At 41.9% G+C, this 23,561-nt stretch overlaps 1 protein-coding gene and 1 long non-coding RNA gene across 4 annotated transcripts; one reads left to right on the forward strand and one right to left on the reverse strand.

Annotated features, from left to right (window-relative positions):
- Positions 1-1,569: 1,569 nt before the first annotated feature.
- LOC121682237 lies at positions 1,570-18,722 on the reverse strand. 2 transcript variants are annotated; one of them, XR_006022478.1, is made up of 3 exons: positions 18,372-18,722; positions 17,862-17,938; positions 1,570-1,580 (listed from the first exon to the last, which is right to left on the reverse strand). It is a non-coding gene; the product is annotated as an uncharacterized LOC121682237 (long non-coding RNA). The 2 variants fall into 2 exon arrangements; XR_006022477.1 differs by lacking the exon at positions 1,570-1,580 and having other exon boundaries at positions 17,640-17,938.
- A 2,206-nt stretch (positions 18,723-20,928) lies between these two features.
- LOC121682234 (zona pellucida sperm-binding protein 3-like) lies at positions 20,929-23,310 on the forward strand. 2 transcript variants are annotated; one of them, XM_042062293.1, is made up of 8 exons: positions 20,929-21,553; positions 21,683-21,801; positions 21,910-22,013; positions 22,152-22,329; positions 22,509-22,626; positions 22,704-22,783; positions 23,056-23,129; positions 23,205-23,310. In XM_042062293.1, exons 1-8 carry the CDS (start codon positions 20,990-20,992, stop codon positions 23,261-23,263), a joined length of 1,296 nt encoding a protein of 431 aa, XP_041918227.1. In that variant the 5' UTR covers positions 20,929-20,989; the 3' UTR covers positions 23,264-23,310. The 2 variants fall into 2 exon arrangements, with proteins under 2 accessions (XP_041918227.1, XP_041918226.1); XM_042062292.1 differs by having other exon boundaries at positions 20,931-21,553; positions 22,704-22,786.
- Positions 23,311-23,561: the final 251 nt, after the last annotated feature.

Here is a 23,561-nt window from a genome sequence, read left to right on the forward strand (position 1 = left end):
TGTCCAAATCATACATGAACAAGTGAGTGTGTGTGGAGTTGGAGCTTGGGGCCTGTGTAGTTGTACTTCATACCCTAGAATCAGAATTAGATCAGCCAGGGGAGAAATGTTGTGTGTCTGTCTGTGTGTGTGTGTGTGTGTGTGTGTTCTTTGGGTTGATCATCTCCTCTCCAAATTATCTCCTCTAAAGTTTGGTGAAAACTTGAAACTATGAAAAACTATTTTTTTTACTTTTAGTTTTTAAAGTCAAAGATTACCGCTCATCTGTCAAGGTGCAGGATTGATAGGTAACTTATAAAGGATAGAAGAAAAATCTGGACACTCCAGTCTGTGCCAAAGAAGTTTTTACTCAAATCTGTGCAAGTTTTCGGTTGGCAGACCTTCTTCAAGCAGAGTAAATTGTTACTTTTAGTTTTTGAAATCTGTTGTTATACAATATCACAATGCAAGATTTAAGAACGCACATTTACTTTTGACACTCGTAACTAAGAGAGGAAATTTGGTCTATATTGGAGAAAGACCAAATGGAAACAGTGATAATTGACCTAAATAATTCTACAGACCTAAAAATGGGTGTGAATCCTGAGAATACATAATCTGCTCAACACGTGCTAAAAATCCTATACTTTGTATCTTAAAACCAAGACTCTGATTCTGTATAGATTAAGGGGAAATTAAATGAGCAAGAACAGTAATTAAAGATCATTAGGAACATTATTAGGCTGTTTTGTGTGTAAATGTTGATGGTAGTGTTCTTTGAGCACCTATAGAGATTATATCATAACATAGGCTACTGTATTCAACACAAGACAGAAAAAAACTTGCCTTATGAATGGCATGACCCAATTACCGACTGATGTACACAGGAATCATTTCAAAATAATTAAAACTGTCTAGCATATCAACAGTATTAACTTCAATATGTCTATGCTAGCCAGCACTGCTCTTTCTGGGCTTTTAAGGCAATTAAGTGATGGGCCTGAACAATTATTTCTCTTTTCCTGGACATTGATCTTCCTCTTTTTGGCTCCTAAGAGGCCATTTCTACTTACCACCTGAGACATGCGCTCAATGATTCCTTACTGATTAAAATAAATCAAGCCTCTGAGTTCCTCATTTCCGCTGCTTGAATGAGTGTAGAATGCACTGAATAGAATGAGTAGAACAAATAGCCTCAAAGTGGAAGACTATCCTTTGACTTAAGACTTGTACAAGCATGGTTTTCAGCAAGCAGTGCCCTTCTGTTCCCTTCCAAAAAAGCCACCAAAGAGATATTGACAACAAAATTAGGCCTTGAAGTAGGCAATGGCAAAAAATATATCTAATGAAGAGTGGCATTTCACTAAAATAATTTTAAAGTATCTTCTGATTTTTAAAATTCTTTCTTAACTAGTATGTTTGGCCTGTTTTAGAACTGAAACTGAATGGAATCCACCTACTGTAAGCAGGGGGAATACCACCACCTACAGTTAGGCCTGAAGGCCTAAGAGAATATCATGGTGAATCCAGTCCTCATATTAAATGCCATTAACATTGTCTGAGATATTCTAAGATCTCTCACCATTTCCTGAATAGAACACCTTCTATGCAGTGTCTGATATATTTGGATGCTACACTTTGACTGAATGAGAACACTTTCTCTCACAAAATCCTCCATAGAAATGCATGGGGCTAGTCTGTAACGCCAATATAGCCGTTGTCTACACATATCCCACCCCTTTCTTGGCAAAACGTTGATATGTATATTATATATATATATATATATAATATATTGAGCCAATCATGTGGTGTGATGTGAATACATTGAGCCAATCATATGGTGTGTTGTGAAGACATCTTGCCAATCATGTGTTGTGAACTCGCCCGCCGCTGGAGCAAGATTGGTGTCGTGAAGCCTTGCATTTCTGCTGATTAGGATGCCCAATGAGTGCCCAAAAAGTGTTGCTATATGGCCGCCGAGTGGAGGGACTTGCCTAAAAGGACTTTGGTGGTAACACATAACACTAACTTTTTAGATGTTTGGTTTGGGTGCAATCCCACATGGACATTCCGTTTAGGAGACATCCCAACTCTTCCTTTCTTTTAAAATGATGGATGGTTTAGGGTTGTTCCATCTCACTTACAACTGTTTAAATGGCCATAATTATCTGGGGAATGTGCAAAAACCTGAATCATCATTGAGGACAATGACTAGTTATACAGAGTCTTCACACTGGCGTAAATTATTTAAGCCAGACAGTGTCTTTAGAAAATGCCCAAACACACTTTGATTTATTGCCAATGCTTTGATTGCCAAAAACTTCAACAGAGATACAAGGCCATGCTTTCTTTTTCTTTGGCTTACATGCCTTAAAAAGGAGCTTGTTGTATTACGTTTGGATCATATAGTCAAGTTAATCAGCTGTAATGGTGGTGTATTACAATGTACATTTTTTTCTTCCCTGTATATTTAACCAATTACTCTCCCTTTTCTGCAATTAACATCCCTATTTTATTTTTTTTATTGCGTTTTTTCCTACAGCACTTCAACGTCAAAGCATCACTCACCAAACACCTCTCGACAACAAAATTATGATTGGTGGAGCTTCTCTGTACACTCATAAAGAGTGATTATTTCCTTTCAAGATACTCAGTCTGCACCTCAGTCAAAAAGTGCTTTTTTGGATGCCAAATTCCAAGATAGATGAGCATTTTTTAGTGCAAGGCCAGTCCTAGTACGGTGCATGCACTGGAGCGGGTTTATAGAGTCTTTGATAGATGTTGTTTAGAGCAATATAAGCCCCTCGTATGCTAGTGTCAGCACCTGACCTCACTGCAGTGATAAAGCTATCAGATATAGTGTGTGGAATGAGACATGAAATATTGAGAGGTAGGCCGCCATCTTGGAAGAAACTTCTCAACCTGGCTTCATACCAGAACTAGAGGAACAGCTCAAGTGTCTTCATGAACAAGTGTCTCTGATTGTCTACACTCTGTAAAGCGCCATGATACATGTGTAATGTGTTGGCGCTCTATAAGCACAATAAATTGAATAAATTGAAATTGAACACTTTTTTAGAATTTCATTGTAAATAAAAATGTATAATACTCAAGCTATAATAGCCACATGAAAAAGGTGTCCCATGGGGTCCTCCATTAGCTTAGGTGAGTTGCACTGTGCTTGAAGGCCTAGAGAATTCTCAGGAATTTAGTGGTATGCCTAATAATAAAGAATACCAGGCTTACAGCATTTTTTCTGTTACATCAGTGGTTCTCAAAGTGTGGGGCGGGCCCTACTAGTGGTGAATAGAGATATGACAGGTGGGGCACAGGGAACAGGAGGGAATTTGTTTTTTGTGCCTCTTTAATAATGCCTTTATTTTTTGATAAAGAAGATTATAGATTCAAAACAAAACAGCCACACGCAAACATAAGTGTCTTAAACAGACCAACACATGAATTAAAATAGCATCTTGATCCAGCAGACGGAGAAGGGAAATGTAAAGTGGAACCAAAATGCGTAATCAGGTGGGGCTTGAAAACTCCAAAGTGTGGAATGACAAAAAGTTTGAGAACCACTGTGTTACGTGATGGAACACATTCTATTGATAAACCTACTCTAGATCTTTATGGAAAACTATTTAAAGTATAATATTATATATCAGTAATAATAGTTCTGTAATATACTGAATATTGGTAATAACAAGTAGCCTATCACATAAGTTAAATTATTTTCTTTTTTCCAAGGTCTTTGGAATGTATAGAATGCAAAGTAGGCTAGGCTATAACAAATTTAGGCTAGGCCTACTTCGCAACAAGAGACTAGCACTAACACTATAAACTAAATGTAGCTTTCGATCACTGCAGGTAAAGTGTGAAACATTCCATACGTGTTTTAAAGATAACATGCTACTTTACTAGCACCATAAGTTAGGCCTAATTACTTCACTCACTGGAATGTTTTTCACAAAGGTAGACCATCAGACATTTTCATGGTACAGAGGGCAGCGACAGGCTAGCACAACGGCAGACTATGGAGTGTAAGAGCTTCTCTTATTAAAGTGACAAAGAGTTTATCCCACTCAATTCTACAAGAAACTATTGTCAATATTAACAGAGTAGCCTAGTCAGTCCAGACACAACATACTGTAACTGTTGAGAAAATGGTAAGCTTGGTCAACTTTGCGCAAAATGCTATGCTAACTGCATTTACTTAGTAGCTAAGGTGATTAGCACACAGATAAACAAAATCTAGCGAATAGGCAAATACACAACACGTGACAAAAGGAGAGCCTACCTTAAAATGGCTATAATGTTTCATAAGTGGACCAGTCTTTTTGTATTTTTGGACGCTCTAGAATTCCAAGAGGTGGAGAGATTCTCAGCTGGAACAGTTCCATATTCTTCAGAGCATGTATGTTTGCTCTGTTGAAGTCCCACCCCTTGATGAACTTGACAGGCGATTTCACCAACAGACAACAATAAAACAATTCCTTTTTTAAAAAGTCAGTTGTGGTTAGAACACAACTTTGATTAAGTTATGTTGGTGATGAACAACTGCATTTTCAGTAAATGTTAACATTTGCTGCAGAGGGGTAGGCTAAAAAGGGTTGTCTAAACAAATTAAGTTACAAGGGACCTTAATTTATTAGGTATTTCTGTTTAGCTGTGAACTGACCTATGGTGTCTAAAGCAATTTGTTAGCCCATATAACATTTGACATGAGGATATTAACATTAAACTAAAGATATACACAGGCTGCAAGAACTCAAAAGAGAGAAAAAAAAACATAGAGAATGGTCCCTTCATTTGTTTTCAAACCTGCTAACTGGAACATGTATTAATTCAACCAAGTCAGGCCGCCCTACAGCGGGATTCGAGCCAGGAATTGAGTGAAGGTGTTTGGGCTGGAGCTCAACACAGCCACCTGAGCTCCTAATGGTGCAGGCAATGCAGTACGACACAGCTGTCCAAATAAACTCTTAATGGCTAGGCTTGCTTTTGCCCTAAGAGAAGGCATGTCATGGACACACGTAACCCTGCCAAACGAGTCAAGTAGCCACTCTCATGTTCCTCACTCTCAAATGTAAAACAATGTAGTTGCCTATGGGGTGCTCTGTAAAACTGTCTTTTTGTGAATTATCCAAATTAAATGCTTTTTGGTCTGTACATGTCAAAGCATAATTAGGCATGTATAAATTATTCTATTACCTCTATATTTGTACACCAACCATCAAATTTATTAAAAACACTGCCAACACAGTGTTTAACATCAATTGATCCTGCATGACAAGTAAGTCTTGTCAAATGCCTCAACCAATTTAAATGTGTTGGTGATGTTGGCCTGTATGTTGGATGTTCTATCAAATTGTATATTTTTCTCCTTCATTTAACAGTACAATATGTAGGATTTAGTGGCATTTTACAGTGAAGCTGCAGATTGCAACCAAGTGAATACCTCTCCCTTGCCAAGTATATAGGAGAAGCCACTGTGACCGTCATGGTGGCATAACATCCAGTTTCCTATAGATATAAAGGTCCAGCTTCTTATAGATATGAAGGGCTCATTTTCAGTCATTCCTAATATATTCACACTTTTCATACATCATCATCATGACATATCAGTTAAATCACATATCGCACACTCTCACACAAAGCACTCACACACATCCTGGATTGTTCCAGTGTTTTTCAAACAGAAGTTGTATGTACATTTGTGTGGGGAATAGCTATACTTCAGCACTACTACTTCACTCTTGTAATCAATGCAATATATATACACACACACATACTTGATTCCTCTAGCATTTAACCCGTTCCTTCAGAAAAAAAATGGTAAGATCACTGAACAGGGAAGCCTTCTGTCTTCCTGTCTCCTGACGTAACCTGAGTCAGAGCTCTGGGACAAGCCACAGGGACTAAATATGCTTTATCCTTTTCGTTTATCCTAGATCAGGACGCTACAGCACAGAAGCAAAAGTGAGGACTAAGCCCCATGCTGGAACTACTGGGCCGAATATGACAAGTCCTTCTATATTCAGCTACTGTCGATGACAACTTAATTCACCACATTTTTCAATGACGAGGGAGCTGAGCAAACCACCAGTGGCAGGACTAAAGTACAATGCCAAACATATATGCATGCAAGCTGGCCTCATGAATCCCTGGCTCCAACCTAAATGAACACAAACATACTGGCATGTAGACACACACATAAACACACAATAAACACACACATACTGTACATACACACTCAAGCACACAGTGGTCGTAGACGTGCCAGTCCATGGAATTGGTTGGTAAGGGGCCACAAGGCAGCTTTTCCCCTCAGGTCTGTAATGAGATGTTCCATACCCAGCTGGTGGTTTGTAAATCCGCTTTGGCTTGGGGGGTGACCATGTCAGGGGAGGCAAGGCTTTGGGGGAGCCCAGCCAAAGAGATGTGGGGTTTGTGTGAAACTGAGGGGAACTTAATCCAGTACTCGAGGTTGGACGCGGCTCTGCATGCTGCATCTTCAGGCTCCAAGGCCCTCGTAGTATAAAGGGGCCTCCATCCCTCCCTCCTTCCCTCCATACCGCTCTCTCTCTTTCTCTCTCTCTTCCTCTCTCTCTCTTTTTCTCCCTCACTCTCTCTCTGTCTGTATCTCTCCCTATCCCCGCCGATCCCCCTCTCCCTTGTTCCATTGCTCTCCACAGAGGTCTACGTCCTGATCCCAGCCCCCCCCCCCCCCCCCCCCCACCCCCTCACCCCCACCCTCCTCTGCTCTCTCGCTGCATGTATGGAGAGAAAGCGATCGCTGGGGCCTGTTGTTGTTGGACGCCACTGGTGACGAAGGCGCCAAGCCAAACGAAAGGAGACGGGGCTGAATGACACACGGGTCTCCCTCTCCCTGTTTCCTCTCCTCCAACCTCTTTTCCTTGCCCCCCCCCCCCCCCCCCCGCTTCCCTCCTTCCCCCAACCCTCTACTACTACAAGTCTGCCTCCTCATCCAGACATGAATGAGCTCAGCCATCTCTCAAGTGGTGCTCGCACTCATTCTTCCTCTCACGTTGTTCTGCACTCCACTTCTGAAGCGCCGTCTGTCTCTTTCAGCAGGACAGATTTCCTCTGATGCACGCAGTGTTTTCTTTACAACACGGTCGGCCATCAGTAAGGCTTTGAAAACTCTGAAAAAATAAGATGGCATCATGGGCTATGTTAGATTGTCAGATGTGAGAGTAAGTGAACTGAAGACACAGTGGAAATAAATGTAATTGTTTCTGCTGGTCCATTCACGGAACTAAAGTCCATGATCATCAGTCTCTGTGGACTCAGCACTTGGTATTGTCACAAATTATTTGTGAATCATTTTTAAGGAAAGATTAAATGTATGACTGGAACATAGGTGAAGGCATACCTTTCAAAATATAGTTTTCAAATTAAGAAAGCTTAACTGTGAACTGAACTGTGACAAATCATTCATCCTAATCTGAGAGAGTGGCTACCACGATTAACATAATTGTTCCATCATCACCAGTGTTGTATACCAAATGTATTGTGCAGAACATCTAATGACACATTTTGTTTTTACAAACTCAACAGAGAGTCCACGATGCCCGGTCAATATTTCATGAAATATATTTACATGTTTATTCAACTACACATATTGTGCAGGGTGTGCACAGCATATAGAGCGCACACTGGCACTAATTGGAAACATCTCCTTGGTTGACGGGAGGAAATGGAATATTACAATAAAAAAATAATGAAGGGCCACATCTCCTCACAATCCCAAGCCCAGATTCTCCAGCACAGCCCACTGTAATTTAATCATCATAATCATACTCAGAGAAAATGGAAAGCCGGAGAGAGGGCCGTTTGAAGCGTGGAGACTTTGACAGTCTGGAGAGGGGAAACCAGCTGGCTGCCTCATCCACACCTTTTCTAAAACTGCTTTTTTTTTTTAAAGTACACATACACTTTTGATATTAAAAAAAAATGTGCTGCAAGAAAAAAATAAAGACATATTTTAATTGCCAACATATGAGAGGACCGCATCACATTCTAAGCTCACATGGTCTCCCTCGGGTTGTCTTTACATCAACTGCTCACTTTGATTAAAAATGACTGCATCAAAGGATGCCTCAATTGTGTCATTGCAGTGTTGCATCTTTTACACAGTCTTTCACATCCACCAATTGAAATCACTAAATACTGTACATGCCTGAAAAGACTCAAAACAAAATTTCACATAGGCAACAAATCTATATGGAAATTTTCAATTTTCATCACTAGCTGTAATTCACTTGGTTGACAAAGCTGAAACCAGTACTTGCATATGTTATCTTCATCTCATAGTTTTATCATTAATATAGAATTACTGCCTTACTGTTTGACTGGTATGAACCAAAATGCATCAATCAAATGTGCCAAAAAGCTCAGAATAGTTCATTTGCATGTAGGGACTAATGAGAAGTTTCCAAAATAAATCTGCTTTTTCGCGAATTGCCAAGATGTCCCAGCCATGCAACTTCACCAGTGAATTTACATCACTTACTATGAGATGTAGTTGTCAGCCTTTTGAAATCTCTTGGTCGTGTCCCATGTGTTCAGTAGTGTTCGTTAAAAAATATAACTAAAAATATGAAGAAAAAATATATAAAAATACAATTTGGAATTTGAATTATCTAAAAAATATAGATAAAACCCTGCAAGACTTGGCTGTCCTGTTTGACACCACAATCTAGCTCTAGTGTATAAACCTGTCCACTTGGGATGTCTTAAGGTCATTTTTTTTTCTTCTTTCTGTGGTGAGAGAATGAGAGATGGACCAGAGAGTGGGAGAGGGAGAGAGCAAGCAGTCTATTGGTTTGGCAGAGCAGTTCATCTGAAGATTGATATGGTAACCCACAGGAGATGATGGTGCTCTCCATGGTGGAATGACAAAGTGTAAAGAATGAGGTAATATTTTTAGGACAAGAGTTAGAGAGTGAGACAGAGATGGATAGTCAGTGATGATAAATATAGCTTATAAACTGCACAAGTTACCGCCTTATGAAAATTGGTACATGCAAAGCACGTGTCTTGTAGATCATCTGCCTTACATCCTGGCAGGGACGTGCTCTTTCCAGTTCTGGAAAATACCTCCAGTAAGTGCTCCTTTTTCATCAAAGACCTATATGTAGTTACACCAGCCAACATAGTCATACAACGAATGGTCATTATTCAAGCAGATATCCATATGCTGTACAGATTACTGTTGCCAGCTGAGAAATATCCATTCCTGAGGCACTGGGAATGACTCATGGAGACAAGGTACTACCTTTGGCAGAGGTGTGCTGCAGGGTTGAAACACCCAGCTTTGCGGGCTGATGTTAAATAACACTCACTTAGCCTGAGAGAGCCGACGCCGAGCCAGGCAACTGTGCTGTGCTGTTAATGGGGATGAATGAGGCTCATCAGTGAGGGATTGTGAGAACCGTAGGGGTGCTCAGAGGCACAGGTGCTGCTGAGCACCTCGGTGGAGGGGGCGCACCTGAAGACGGATAAGAAACAAAACAAAGGGCAAAGAGGGAGAAGGATCGGGAAGCTACAACATCATGGCGTCGAAGCCTTATTTATTATATTTAACTGTGAAAGAGAACTTTGTCATGAGCAGGGAAAGCTGTGTACAATGACAGGCCTGAGATGGCACACAAGAGCATGACATTTTTCCACAACAAATACATTTGGTTACTGTCAAACATTCAGTGTTCCTCAAACTTCCTTGACTTTGTGCCAAACAAAAGACTCCAACAGGAATTCTATCTGAAGAACATCAGAAAACCAACTCAGAACTGCTTTTGTTTAAGCAAGGATGAGCAAAGACAAGACATATCCTGTAACAGGCTTGCTTTATAGAACAGACGTTGGCTCCCTCATGAGGCCAAACAGCAGCACTCTGCTGTCCTGGTATGGAAACCGTACAAAAGCCCACCGGGCTGAAATCAGGCAAGCTACTGCAAACCAGACCCATGCACTGCATGTCAAACTTTAGACAAGAACATATGTCCCTTATTCTTATTTCAATTTAGGGATTCTGTTCTGGAAACAAAGTATTTGTAAACAAGTAACCTCTCAAAGGACTGTAATGCTGTTCTTTAAGCATGTGGCTAATTTGGTATTTTTTACTTCAGTTTAAGGGTACATGATGTAGATACGGCAAATGTAAGAAGTCTGTCTTATGTGCAGGCTTTAATTTGTAAAATAAAGGGAAAGGGGCCTCTTGTTTAAGTTTGTGTGTTTTGCTTTGCATTCAGGAGATGCATATGTGGTTTTCACTAGTAAAGTATAGTATGTATAGTAGAATTTACTGACTAATTAAGTAAAGTATCTATATATTTATTAACAAGAAGATATAATGGGCTTGAAATCAATATTCACTGTGAGTTCCTGATGTTTTACTGTACACATAGAAGGTGCCCACTAATAATCTCTACAACAAACTGCAGTCATCAGCTTATATATCTTCTTGATGTTTATTTTAAAAAGATTTACATTTGGTAGCCTCTATGAAAAAAAAAATCTGGATTCTTCTCAACAGAGCGCATTAACATGTTTCAGGTGTAGGCATGGGCATCTTACAAGCAGGCCCCTCTGATGTCAAAGTCCAACAGCACTAGTGGCAATTACTATTGACATCCTGCTAATTGACGCTGAATAATTAATATTTAGTGTCCTCCAGTAGAGCAGGGGCAGAGGGAAAGGTGAATATGCCTTCTCTGGGCATCAAATCAATTTAATGGCAAATCATTAATCGGGACCTACATTGTTTTATTTAGTATTCAAGTGCTGTTCTTCCCACCGAATCAGATTTTGGGCTGGAAAGGTAGAACATGAAAATGAGCCCCCTGCTTCCCTAATGACTTTGAGACAAGGGCTAAGACATTTAAATATTCTCGAAAGCTTGACATGTGCTCCAAATTCCAGGACACCTGTCATAGCCTGTAATTTTAAGTCCTCATGGAGTCTGTGTTAATCACTCAGCGCTGCTGTGGAGAGGCAGTGAGTGAAGAATTTTTTGTTTTTGTTTTTATGAGTAGGATTTGACTGCCATCTACTGGCCTAAATAGAAAGCTATGAAATAACCGTGACTTAGTGGCATTCACATTGTAGTGGTTCACAATTCCTTTATCTTGTTTTTTTTTCTCAATAATTTGTTTGAACATGAACATAAGGTATTTCTCAAAATATCAACCTTCTCATCTTCTCATCACTTTCTGACCTTTGTTGAATTTAGTGCAAAAGAAAAAAAATACTCACCAAAGATAAACCTGTTAAGATAAATTAACTGAAATCATACAAATAATGATGACTGTCACTCATATCCAACACAGCACATAAAATAAATACTGTTCACTTTTCAATCAGGTGCCATCATGAAAATGCAAGTTACATGAACTTTTATTTGTTCTGTAGATGTTTGGCATGCTCGATGGTGTTTTAAGCCCCCACTGTCGACTTCAAGGCAGCGCTGCAACCGTTGACTTCAAGGCACCTAACCCTAACTCTAACCCTAACCCTAACCCCAACCCCTTAGCCTAACCCCAACCTAAGGCTAACCATTGCCCCCACCCTCAGGCTAACCTCAACCCCCAAGGCCGACTCCAGCCCCCCACCCCTTATCCTAACCAGCCCCTTGGCCTAAACCCAACCCCTCATCTTAACCCTTCATTCATTATTTATTTATTTAATTTTCTTCTTTCTTTCTTCCCCTTTTCTAGTATACATTATTTCTTAATTAAATATTTTTATACATTTATTATTTTATTTATAGACAGTTGACTTTTCCCTACCCTTATTCCCCTCCTTGTTGGTGTGGTTGGATCCAATCGGCCAGTGCACTCACAGTCACCCACTCCACCAAATATCATGTTCCCCTAACCTAACCCTAAATCTAACCCTAACCCTAATCCTAACTTGTTATAACAAAAATTGAATGTCACTTAATAACAGAAGCGTTGTCATACACGTTTATGACTTGATTATGACACATTCATGACAGTGTCATGTCACTCTTATGTCAATACTGTCAAGTAAAGTGTAACCGAAAACGTTCCCTGAAAGTAACTTTCGATTCATTTCGCTCCAAAAATCTACTGCTGAACTGGCCAATCTCCATTATGGTTTTGGTCAGTCTAACAATATTAGAGGTTGTGGTACGCATAAAAATATTAGTTTGACCAAGACTTTGGCTATATGGTGTTCCTGCGGTGGGATAACCACTCCTTGAAGTGCAGGGACACCGTATGAAATGCACCCTTGTGAGGTGTGACAGCAGTGAAGCTCCGATGTACAGTATGTGCTCTCTATGGAGACATCACAGACACAGTTGCACACCCACTCTGTTCTTCCCCCCAATCTATGTGTCAGGCTCCACTCAGCACAATGGAGCGCTTTTTCACACCCACACAGACCTGCTCACAAGAACACTGTAGTGCTCCCCTCTGCCAAACTGTGGGCCTACTTACAGTATGATCAACTCAGAGGAAGATATTTCATGCTCTGTATCTTATGAAAGAATTAACATTTTAATAGAAACATTTTATTAGAAAAGTTTATTCTACCACTTTGAATGCACTCAGCAATGCCCCTCCCCCCCATACACACACACACACACACTCACTCACACACACACACACACACACACACACACACACACACACACACACGCTCCATCATGTTTTCTTTTGTTCTTGAACGCCTATTACACATTCACGCATCGGCGATTGGTTGCAAGACATAATCCTCTGTTATGATGTTCATTTTCCAGAGACAATCTTCCCTGGACCAGACACCACCAGACTGTTCTGGGATCAGTTTTTCATTTAGATATAAGGCCAAACCATTGTCTGGGTCTGAGATAGAAAATCCCTCCTGATAGAAATCTTCAGTGTCCCTCCTCCCTCCAGCAGAACCATCAGATTGGAAAAAGCCATGCCTGGTTGGGTCGACGTGTTACAACTAAAAACAGTCTCACCCTGTCTTCCCAAATATTGTTGGAAATAAAATCAGGAGGCAGACAAATGGTCAGGAAAAGCATGAAGACAAGTCACGGGCCATTGGTGAGTGAGTGCATCTATGCCTAATGGGGCTTGAGTTGCTGTGGAGGACTACAGAGAGCAGTGGGTTGTCTCGTCTCGGCTGACACCAACAGATTTATGTCCGTTCTGCTGCACTGATCCAAATCTGTTGCACCACCTGTGACCCCCACTCGCCAGACTTGGTTCCATCTCAGGAGAGAGGACATCACGTGACCCAGGACGTACATTTCTGGCTGCGCCAGTGTGTGTGTGTGTGTGTGTGTGTAAGCCTGAGGGAAACTCTGACATTGCATTCTGAGCATGGAACGGGACGTGAGTGCAACCCCCACCCCCCACCCCTGCAATTATTTCTGTACGTCATCAGTGACATATTGTCCGTTCTGGATTTCTGCTAGTCTAGCAAAAAGAAATTCAAAGCCATGGAAGCCTCTGTGCAGTTCTGGAGCATTTATGAGGTATGAAATGTGGCGGCCTAAAAAAGCGGTAACCAGTGTTCCAAAGTGTGGCAAGAAATGTCAAAGTGTTGCAGAGTTGAAGTGAATGTCAGGAGAGGGAACAACTAGTACACAAGTAGAGTAGAGGAGCAAAGGTACAGGGCAATAATATTATATATTATAATTATAACATGTTATATCAAGGAAGTATGAAGCCTAGATAATGGGCTCGTTTAAGACACACATTCAGGTTTACTGAAAAACCCAGTCATCTGCTCCAGTTTAGTTAAGATGACATTAAACTCCAAGCAGTCTTCAAGTTAGTTAACCAAGTTAGTTAACTTTAACAGTTAGTTAAAAAGATAATCCCCCTTATTCTGGGAGGATTTGCTTGCTGTTTGCATATACTTTTCACTATGGCCTCTGTGATTATACTGTTGTAGGAAAGGGAATGACACAGGTTCAGAGGCACTCAATACAGAGCCATAAGGCCAGGGGCCAAAGTCCCAGTTCCTTCTCTGTCATATTTGCACTTATCAGAAAACACTGATCAGAACCCTATCCCGCTGAATTGCAGGGACTTGTAGTTCTAGTAGCTATGATAGAATCTTAGCAACTAACTAAAATACAAGCGTATATTAAGCTTTACATATTGTATTCTGCTTTGATTTTAAAGACTGTTTGTGGTGCTCAAAAGCTTACTGTGCTCTCCTTGTTTAGGCTTCAGTGTATGTTACGAGATGGTGTTTAAATCATCTGTGTTCTGTTGTGCTTATATAAATGATGGCCGTGGTCACAGAATTTGGCTTTGTCTGCTTTATTGCGGTCATAAAGAGGATACAATGAAAAGGAATAAATGATCGGATAAGCACAAGCCAGGCGCATCTCATCGCCTCTGCCCTGGGACAGGGCCAAAACAGATAAACACGACATGGTCCTGGAAATGCAACAGAAGCATGGTGCTGCCACCTGCTTAATCTGTGCCTGCAGTCGACGAGCGTTAATGCAAATAAAACAGAACATTTACTGTAAACACAGGAGATGTAATATATAAAAAAAGAGGTGACGTCGTAATATGAATAATTAGAAAAAATTATTTCTGAAAAGCATAATCTATTATGATTGGAAGATTTGTTTTCTCCTTATACAGTATTTTTAGTGCTCACATTTTAAGCATCCTCACATACATAAACAAAATGTGTTATTTTAGGAACAACTCATGTTGGTGCACTTTATTTATATTTGAAGGGTGTTGAAACATAAAAGTAATTAATATATTTTTAGAGTGTTATGTTTGAGAAAATGTGAAGTAAAGTTTAGGACATGATGCTACCACAGCTTCCCAATCCCTCTCCTCTTTGGCATGGAAATAAAAGGGGCTCATTAGTCACAATAAATCAAGGTTCATTGTGACATATTTTTAACTGATTATTTGACTTGAACTTTGATTAACTATGCTTAATATGGTGCAAATTCAGGAAATTTGACAACATAATACGAAAAAGTACATGTATAGGTTCAAGATATTGGCATTGATTAGACCTGTACACATTAGATGGTGATGCTGCATGAAATCTAAGACCCACCATTCTGGCTTCTTTGCCTTGTCTATGAACGGATGCTTTTTGACAGCATAACATTTCAATGATGAACACCAGACTTTCCCAATCAGACATTCATTTTGCACATGGAAATAATAGGGGCTCATTAGTGGCAATAAATCAAGTGTCATTGTGAAGCATAACAGATAGCTCCAGCTTAAGTAGCATACTAATGGCCCACAGACAGGCCCATTTCAATGAGAGGAATCAAAAAGAAGGATTAGAGGTGTCACAACGTAATTTTACCCTAGCAGCAAGGTAGCCTGCATCCAGTGACGTGATGAACAATGCCGCCAAACGATACTTTGTGTTGCCCCCAACGTCGTCTTCCAGGCAGTGCTGCATGGAAGGCACTAGAGTTAGGCAAGGCTTAGGGTTAGGGTTTGGGTTAAGGTTAGGGTTAGGATTAGAGTTAGAGGTTGGGGTTAGGATTAGAGTTAGAGGTTGGGGTTAGGATTAGGGTTAGGGCTAGGGTTGTGTCATGACAGTGCCATATGTTCATGACAGTGTCATGTCACTCTTATATGTCGATACTGACAAGTAAAGTGTTACCACGTTTTCTTGTCTCTCCAGTGGTGTCACTAAGCCACGGCATGAATACCCCTACTAACAGAATGAGTGACCCAAACAGTGCCAAAGCTGATGCTTTCTGATGGTAGAGGAGGATGTTATGGGGTTTTCTCATCTGTCTTTTTGTCTGTCCTCCCTCCCTCCAGTCTTGGCCCCTCCTTCTAATTAATTTTGTGAAGGAACGATAGGAGGATGGTCTCTCCGATTCCTCCATCCTCCTATCGTTCCTGCACAAAATGAATTAGTCGGCAGACCTAAGACTGGAGGGAGGGAGGAAGGAAGGGAGGGAGGATAGACAAAAAGACAGATGGGAAAACCGCTATGTGTTGTTGGTAAACTAAGATGTCAGAGCCTCAGACAGGAGCAGTGGCAGCTCAAAACGGAGCACCCATGAGGCCGTGTCTTGTCCCACCAGGAGGAGCTCCAGAGTCTGGTTTGTGATCGGCCAATTCCCTCTTATCTCACATGGCTTGTTAATCTCCAGTTCACACCTGAATAGAGAGGGCAAAAACATAATGTTCATGATGGAGCACACTGATAAAAGTTTGGTAGCCTGCTAAGTAATGATAACATTTTTATAGGCTACAATAGAGCAGCCTTTGACACCCACACAGAATCGCTTAGAACACTGTAGTGCACCATTCTGCCAAACTGTATTCACGATCAACTCAGACGCAGTAACTCCATGCACTGTGCTTTTACAAAAAGAGTAACAATACATAAACAGTTATTTTACCACACTACATGGTGTTGCAGCACTCTGCTCAAATAATTTGAGAACATTTCTAATTTTTTGAATGAGGAATCTTCTTATCTCAGCTTTCCCCATACATATGCAGCAGATATGCAGCAGGACTTCATCAAACGACCATTCCCAAACTGTCTCTGCTGCCTTCTCTGTGCTTCGTCTGGATACTGATGAGGTAGGCAGATCAGGATTTCGTCCCTGGCCTGCAGCTATGAAGACATTTTAACACTCCACAGTGCTCTCCTACCCATTATCAAATGCTTCCCTTTGCATAACATTTCCTAATGGCAGGGAACTACACTGTGGGTATTTTTGTGTCTATGCGTCTGTCCTTAATAGCATAGCTGAGTATTGAAAGTGTTGTGAATCAGCCTCATTTCTGTAAATGTACATACTGCGTACTTCTTATGGTCATCTGTGATTTTTGTACCCATGTGTACCCTGTGTGTGTCTTTGGTCTGTATGCAAGCATCCTTTGTTTATCCTTGAATTTAATGAAAGCTTGTCTAGAGGCCTTTTGCCCATCACGAGGTGTGAAATGTTAATGTTTGTAGAACAGCATGTGTCCAGGCCTCTGAAGGACTTCCCAGGAAAGGGGGTAGTTTTAGGGCCTGTCCACACGGAGACGCTTTTTAGGTTAAACACAGAGGTTTTGCTTCGTCTTGGCCGAGCGTCCAAACGAATCCTGTAAACGCACTGCCCGAAACCGCACTTTTCTGAAACCTGGTCCCAGAGTGGAAAAATCTGAAACCGTAGCCCGTTTGAATTCGTTTAGACAGCGAAACCGCACATCCTGCTCGCGTATCGATGATGTCATCACCACACCTCAGCTGCCCTGGACTTGCATAGTATTGCCTAACAATACTAGTTTTCATACATCACATTGCCTACAATTACACTCCGTAAGATAAAGATCACAAATGGTGCTGCGCAGCGCCGATAGCTTATGACTTGGTGGACTGAACACTGTTTTTCCCGGTGTTTTTTATGCATTCTAGCTACTGTCAGTGACGCAAGAGAACTTAAGTTATTAGGAAAGTGCGGTGTAAGTTTAGGCTACATTAATTTGTGCGTAGTGCCAGTGTCATTCATTTATTTTACATGTCTTACAACATACATGCATTCACAGTCGAGTGAAATCAGATATGAATGTAACGGAATGACACGGGTGTTTATATAAACTCAAACCATACCATTTCAGTTACATAAAAAAAAGGAGGAACAAGCAGACCAGAGGCGGAAATTATTCGTTCTACCATTTATTAATTTGGAATAAAAGTAGTCTGGAAGCAGCTGTGGGAATAAATCATTGATATAATAATTTATTATTAAAGCAGATCAGTGCAACCGACACATAAAATAGCTACAGCTACAACAGAACTAGCAGTCTTCCAGCCAGGGATTTAGCCAAGGCTCCAGGAGAAGCAGCGCTGCCTGTGAGGAAAAGGGTGGAGTGTCAACTACTCACCACTAGGGAACCTCGCAACACATGCGATCACTCAGGTGTTTCGTGGGTACGATCACGCCATGCGCTACACTGCAAGTCTAGAAAATGTGGAGATCAAAGAGTAAGGTGCAACTACACACTAATGCACACACACAGTGAAGAGGAGGGCTAGCTACAAGAACACCCCCACCACCAGACAGCGCGCCACGCCAGGAGGCCTTAGCATCACAAACTAGGAAACAGTATCTACACATTTAAAAAGAGACTACGCTACCAGTTGACCCGCTCACAAACAGTACATACATACATACATGCGCTACAGTTTGGTTACAATCACCGCCTCACGAGGGAGGAATCCAACGCAGACAAAAGCAAACAATTACACACAATTACACCCGGGCAAAACAGCAACCAGCTGATGGCACCCCTAAAACACAGAGGCACCCAGATAAGCTTGACATGGGGCAAGGCAGTTCAACATTACAATTAGGCAACACTAAATCACTGCAATCCTTATGAAGCAGATATTACCTGCGCCGTCAATATCTACCCATACCGAATGCGGAAATGGGGAGGCCGCCAGGGAGTCATAGCGAATTCAGTGATCTCTAATGCCAGTAGATGCACACCGAGTGGGACCTGTATGAAGGGAAAGATTACTTTACGAAGAGCGATCTATATTCACAGAACATGGAAGAGAGTATTAGGCTACCTACCGCCATTCACCTCTGTGAAAGCGTTTGCGCTAGCATGCCATAGAGGGAAAATGTCCTGCAAGTGGAGGAACCAGGCTGACTTAAATAGCCTCAGTCTAACAAGCAATCAGCTCGTCCCTCCCCCTAATCAAGGTTGCCTGCTTGACTAGGCTACTATGCAGTATTCCACTACATAAGCATAGGCCTACAAAGACGCTTAGAACTCACGTTAAGCCGATGGTAGCACACTGAATGTGAAAGCGTGATTTGATGCAGGGAAAGGTATTGACTGTTACTAACGAAGGTTTTATAGCATTATTATAAATGTGGCGACAGAATAGCCTAGAGCTTGGGTAAGCCTTGCGTTTAGTAGCCTAATTGCGGTGATAGCCAAAACTAATGTGAATCACGGACTATCCTACAACCAAAGAAAGTAAAGGTGATTAGTAGGCCTACCTGCGTTAGCCAAATAAAGCACTGTTCGATACTGTTCGATCTACTGCCCTCTGGGAAGAGGTACAGAAGCCTGCGCTCCCGCACTACCAGACTCACCAACAGCTTCATACACCAAGCTGTAAGGATGCTGAACTCTCTCCCTCCTCTCCCCCCTCCACCCTCAGCTACATAACATCCTGGACATTGGACCCACAATGGCCGCGTGCACTACTCCACTTGCACACTTGCACACTTGTACACTTTACAACTTGTTGTTGTTGTCCTGAAAACACAACACATCTGCTGCTCTTACATAACTTGCACCACTATGTCACTTTCTTTCTTACTTCGGTCAAACAGAACTACACAAGCCTTTTATTGGCCTGACTTTGCACTAGTATTTTATTGACTGTCTATGCACAATTTCAACCAAATTTTGCTGCTCTTATTTTTTTCATTATTATATGTGCCCTCTTATTTACTTACTTTTTTGTTTACTTGAATGTTATGTTTGTCTGTGGACTTAAATTGGTAAAATATGTCTTGTCTTCACCGTGGGATAGTGAGAAACGTAATTTCGATCTCTTTGTATGTCTGGAACATGTGAAGAAATTGACAATAAAGCTCTTTGACTTTGACTGACTTTAAAGGACTGGACTGCACCCTTCACAAACCGTAAAATAAAGTTTATTAGTTTTACAGTTGACTACAGTTGACAGTTCACCATCAGTCCACACAAACAATTCTGGTTTCCTTCCACTAGCCATTTCGTCGTAGCCTATTCTGTCTGTTTGTAAAGTGCAAGTTTTGGTTAATTTCTGTAAAGAAACAGTGCCACCTATAGGCCTGGGTATGAAGTAACGTGTTGAGTCGTGTTGAGATGGATCCGTTTGGATGCAAAGATTCTTGATACGGTTCCAGGGAAGACGGAGGAAAAAAAGATCGGTTTGGTACGTGTGGACTAGGCCTTAATTAAAAGACAATAGAAGCTGGCCAAAAGGCCACATCCCCCACACACCACACCTTTACCTTGCATATTCATACTAGTAGGTCACTCCTTCTCTTTGTGTGTAACTTAAATTTGGTAGACTGTTCCTGTGTAGTCAGAGAAGTCAGAGAATACTGAGAATCTGGTGAAATCCATGATGGGGTGAAACAAACATGTACTTCTCTCCCTTGAGGGCCACTGGCCCCTCATTGAAAAGAATAAAGCCTGGATCCTGATCTTGCATCGTCCTGATTGAGATATCATCCGAAGTCATGAAACAGTCACCAAGACGGATATCACCTGGTTCAATCAGCTGTCCAGTGCCAAAGAAGTCCTGGTTCACTTCCACCAGTATGTTATTCTCGCCGCACCTCACAGCCACAGAGTTGGCTGGGACCGGTACAACCGGCACCTCGGGACTCGTGGGTTCCTATGGCATCCATGGGTACTTCCATGATGGCTGCTTTTTGGGCTCTTGCAGTGTTTGCTTGGACTGAGAGAGAGCAGGCTCTTGGGCAGGCTTGCGGAACACTTTACCAACAGGTTCCTGAGCAGAGTTCCAAAGTCTCTGTGACCAGGAGCTACCAAAAGAATCCCCAGTGTGGCCCTCCCCTAGTGGTTTATATACAGATGACCGGTCAGAAATACCTGAACGGTCCTCCTCCTCATGATAAAGCCAAGGCAGTAGATTCGCTTCAACCTGGAGACTGATCACATACAGTACCATAGCAATGGCATCCGTGTTTGTCACACATTCCGACGGCAAAGCACATGAACACTCGCTGTGGGAAAAACAAAGTAATCACGGGGGCGGTCCTTGTCATTCCCAGGCAGGTGCCATTAATGCACCATTTCTCTCCTAATCATGATGCACACCTGACCTCACCATTGTGATAACTGGCATGTGAGTGTCAACAGGTGTTGCTGATAATTACACCAGTAATGACTGGGGTGGGATCTATGCAGTTTTAAGCCTCATAAAATGCGGGTCTAAACAGATAGCTCTGCTGATCAGGTTGCCTTTGGGAAGAATGGCACACATCTTTACAATGGGGTTCAGCGCGCCATTTGTTTTTGCTATGGTACTGTATGTGATCAGTCTCCAGGTTGAAGCTAAACAACTGCCTTGGCTTTATCATGAGGAGGAGGACCGTTCAGGTATTTCTGACTGGTCATCTGTATATAAACCACTAGGAGAGGGCCACACTGGGGATTCTTTTGGTAGCTCCTGGTCACAGAGACTTCGGAACTCTGCTCAGGAACCTGTCGGTAAGCCTGCCCAAGAGCCTGCTCTCTCTCAGTCCAAGCAAACACTGCAAGAGCCCAAAAAGCAGCCGTCATGGAAGTACCCATGGATGCCAGAGGAACCCACGAGTCCCGAGGTGCCGGTTGTACCACTCCCAGCCAACTCTGTGGCTGTGAGGTGCGGCGAGAATAACATACTGGTGGAAGTGAACCAGGACTTCTTTGGCACTGGACAGCTGATTGAACCAGGTGATGTCCGTCTTGGTGACTGTTTCATGACTTCGGATGATATCTCATCTCGGGTTCTAGTGTTTGACTCTGAATTGCACCGATGTGGAAGCAGGCTCCAGGTAACTTGTGTCTAAAATGCTAAGCCAACTTGACTTGTGTAGTGTTTTTAATGTCGCAGTTTGTGTTGGCTGATGTAATGCACAAATCTAACAACATTTATATCTAAATGACTAAACTTTCATTCATAGATGATTGAGGATGAACTGGTGTATACTTTCACCCTTGTGTATGCACCCCAAGCCCTCGGTGCATCTCCTATTGTAAGACCAAACAGTGCTACAGTTGACATAAAATGCCGTTACTCAAGGTAATAATTGCCCTTTTTGGCAGTGCCAGTAGTTGCATGCTGGTTTGGCCAGGTATTGATGCCATGCAAAATGGGGGGCCTTAAAGTCTCATGCTTTTCACATGTTAGGGTGCATAATGTGAGCAGTGATGCCCTCAGACCAACTTGGGTCCCTTATGCTGCCACTAAAGTTGCTGAGGAGGGCCTGACCTTCTCCTTGAGACTCATGACAGGTTTGTGGGATCCTGCATTTACATGACTGCACTCGAGAAGCAAGCTTAATAGCAGATTTTCAATGCTACTTTTTGGACAAACCTAGTGTTGAGTACAGTGAAGGGGGAGTAAATCCACTCTGGCTTTATCGTTTTCAGATGACTGGAAGTTTGTGCGGGCCCCCAACACCTACTACCTGGGAGACACCATGCATATAGAAGCCTCAGTGATCCAGTACAACCATGTGCCGTTGCGTGTGTTTGTCCACTCCTGTGTGGCTACTGCAGTCCCTGATATGAACGCATTACCCAAATATTCCTTCATTGAGAACCATGGGTGAGGGAAGCACTTTGATTCATATGGACTAATGCAGTTTAATAAATTAGTCGGTAGAAATTGGCTTTTTTCAGCATCCATGCTGCTGGTGTTTGAAAAGTAGTTGTTAGCAAGATGGCTTACAGGCTACTTCAACCATGGTGAAGGTTTTGCTAATGTCCGTCTTCCCTTTCCTGCAGGTGTCTCGTTGATGCCAAGCTGACCGGCTCCAGGTCTCGCTTCCTGCCCAGGGCTCAGGATGACAAGCTGCGGTTTGAGCTGGAGGCCTTTAGATTTGCACCAGGAGACGGAGACAATGTAAGCAAGGGAAATGCTGCTCTTGGGAGTCACTAATCTATCCTTGGCACAATGGTAATATTCGTTCTCCCTTCCAGATCTATATTGCCTGCCAGCTGGTGGCAACCACAGCATCAACAATGTCCAACCACAAGGCTTGTTCCTTCTCTAATGACCGGCAGTAAGTAAAAGGCTAAGATTTATTTTATTTTTTTCCCCAGTTTGGCTGAATCGGCTACGAGAACCACATTTGTCTAACTGTATGAGTAACTTGCTAAAATGACTTTCAGTGAATGCCTAGTCTACATCTACCTCCATCTGTCTGTCAGACCCAGGAAAAGCATTACAGCTTAATACTTGACCCAATTCTGTAGTGAGAATTGATAAAAAAAACTGGGGGCATAGTTGACTAATCCTAGAGGTGTGTGTCTGCTAACTGATCCTTTTCAGATGGACTTGTTCTGATGGCATGGATGAGATGTGTGTCTGCTGTGACTCTACGTGTGGAACAGAAGGGGCTGCAGGTATAGCTTTTGGTCCTGTTAAATTTTGACACTGTGTGGTTTAACATTCATGTACAATCTTTCTTCTTTGCACAGATGGACCGTGGGAATCGGAGGCGCTCTTGGGGCCAATAAAGGTCATTGATGCATACTGAAATGTTATGCAAATATCTGCATTTTAAATAAAAATTACATAAATCTACATGACTAGCTTGTCCTTTTTTGCCAGTTGGGTTCCATTGCAAGTTTCAGTCTGCACTGCTATGCCACTAGGTGTCCCTCAGGCTAAATCTGTCCCCTCTGAACTTTTTATTTTGGAATGTTGACCATCTCTTATTCAAAGTGTCAATGTCTGACTTGACCATATTGATTTAAAGGATGCTTTGAAGTATGCGACTGTTTCTAGTGCTTTCACACATGGACTGGATGACCAAAGGCTGAACACTTGTATAT

This window comes from Alosa sapidissima, chromosome 14 (assembly GCF_018492685.1).
Source record: "Alosa sapidissima isolate fAloSap1 chromosome 14, fAloSap1.pri, whole genome shotgun sequence".
NCBI classification, from domain to species: Eukaryota; Metazoa; Chordata; class Actinopteri; order Clupeiformes; family Clupeidae; genus Alosa; species Alosa sapidissima.

Coding starts and splice junctions, on each gene's coding strand:
- LOC121682234 (XM_042062292.1), top strand. CDS start 20,990: ATGGCACACATCTTTACAATGGGGTTCAGCGCGCCATTTGTTTTTGCT. Junction 22,014..22,151: donor CTCCTTGAGACTCATGACAG/GTTTGTGGGATC, acceptor TATCGTTTTCAG/ATGACTGGAAGTTTGTGCGG. Junction 23,130..23,204: donor TGGAACAGAAGGGGCTGCAG/GTATAGCTTTTG, acceptor TTCTTTGCACAG/ATGGACCGTGGGAATCGGAG.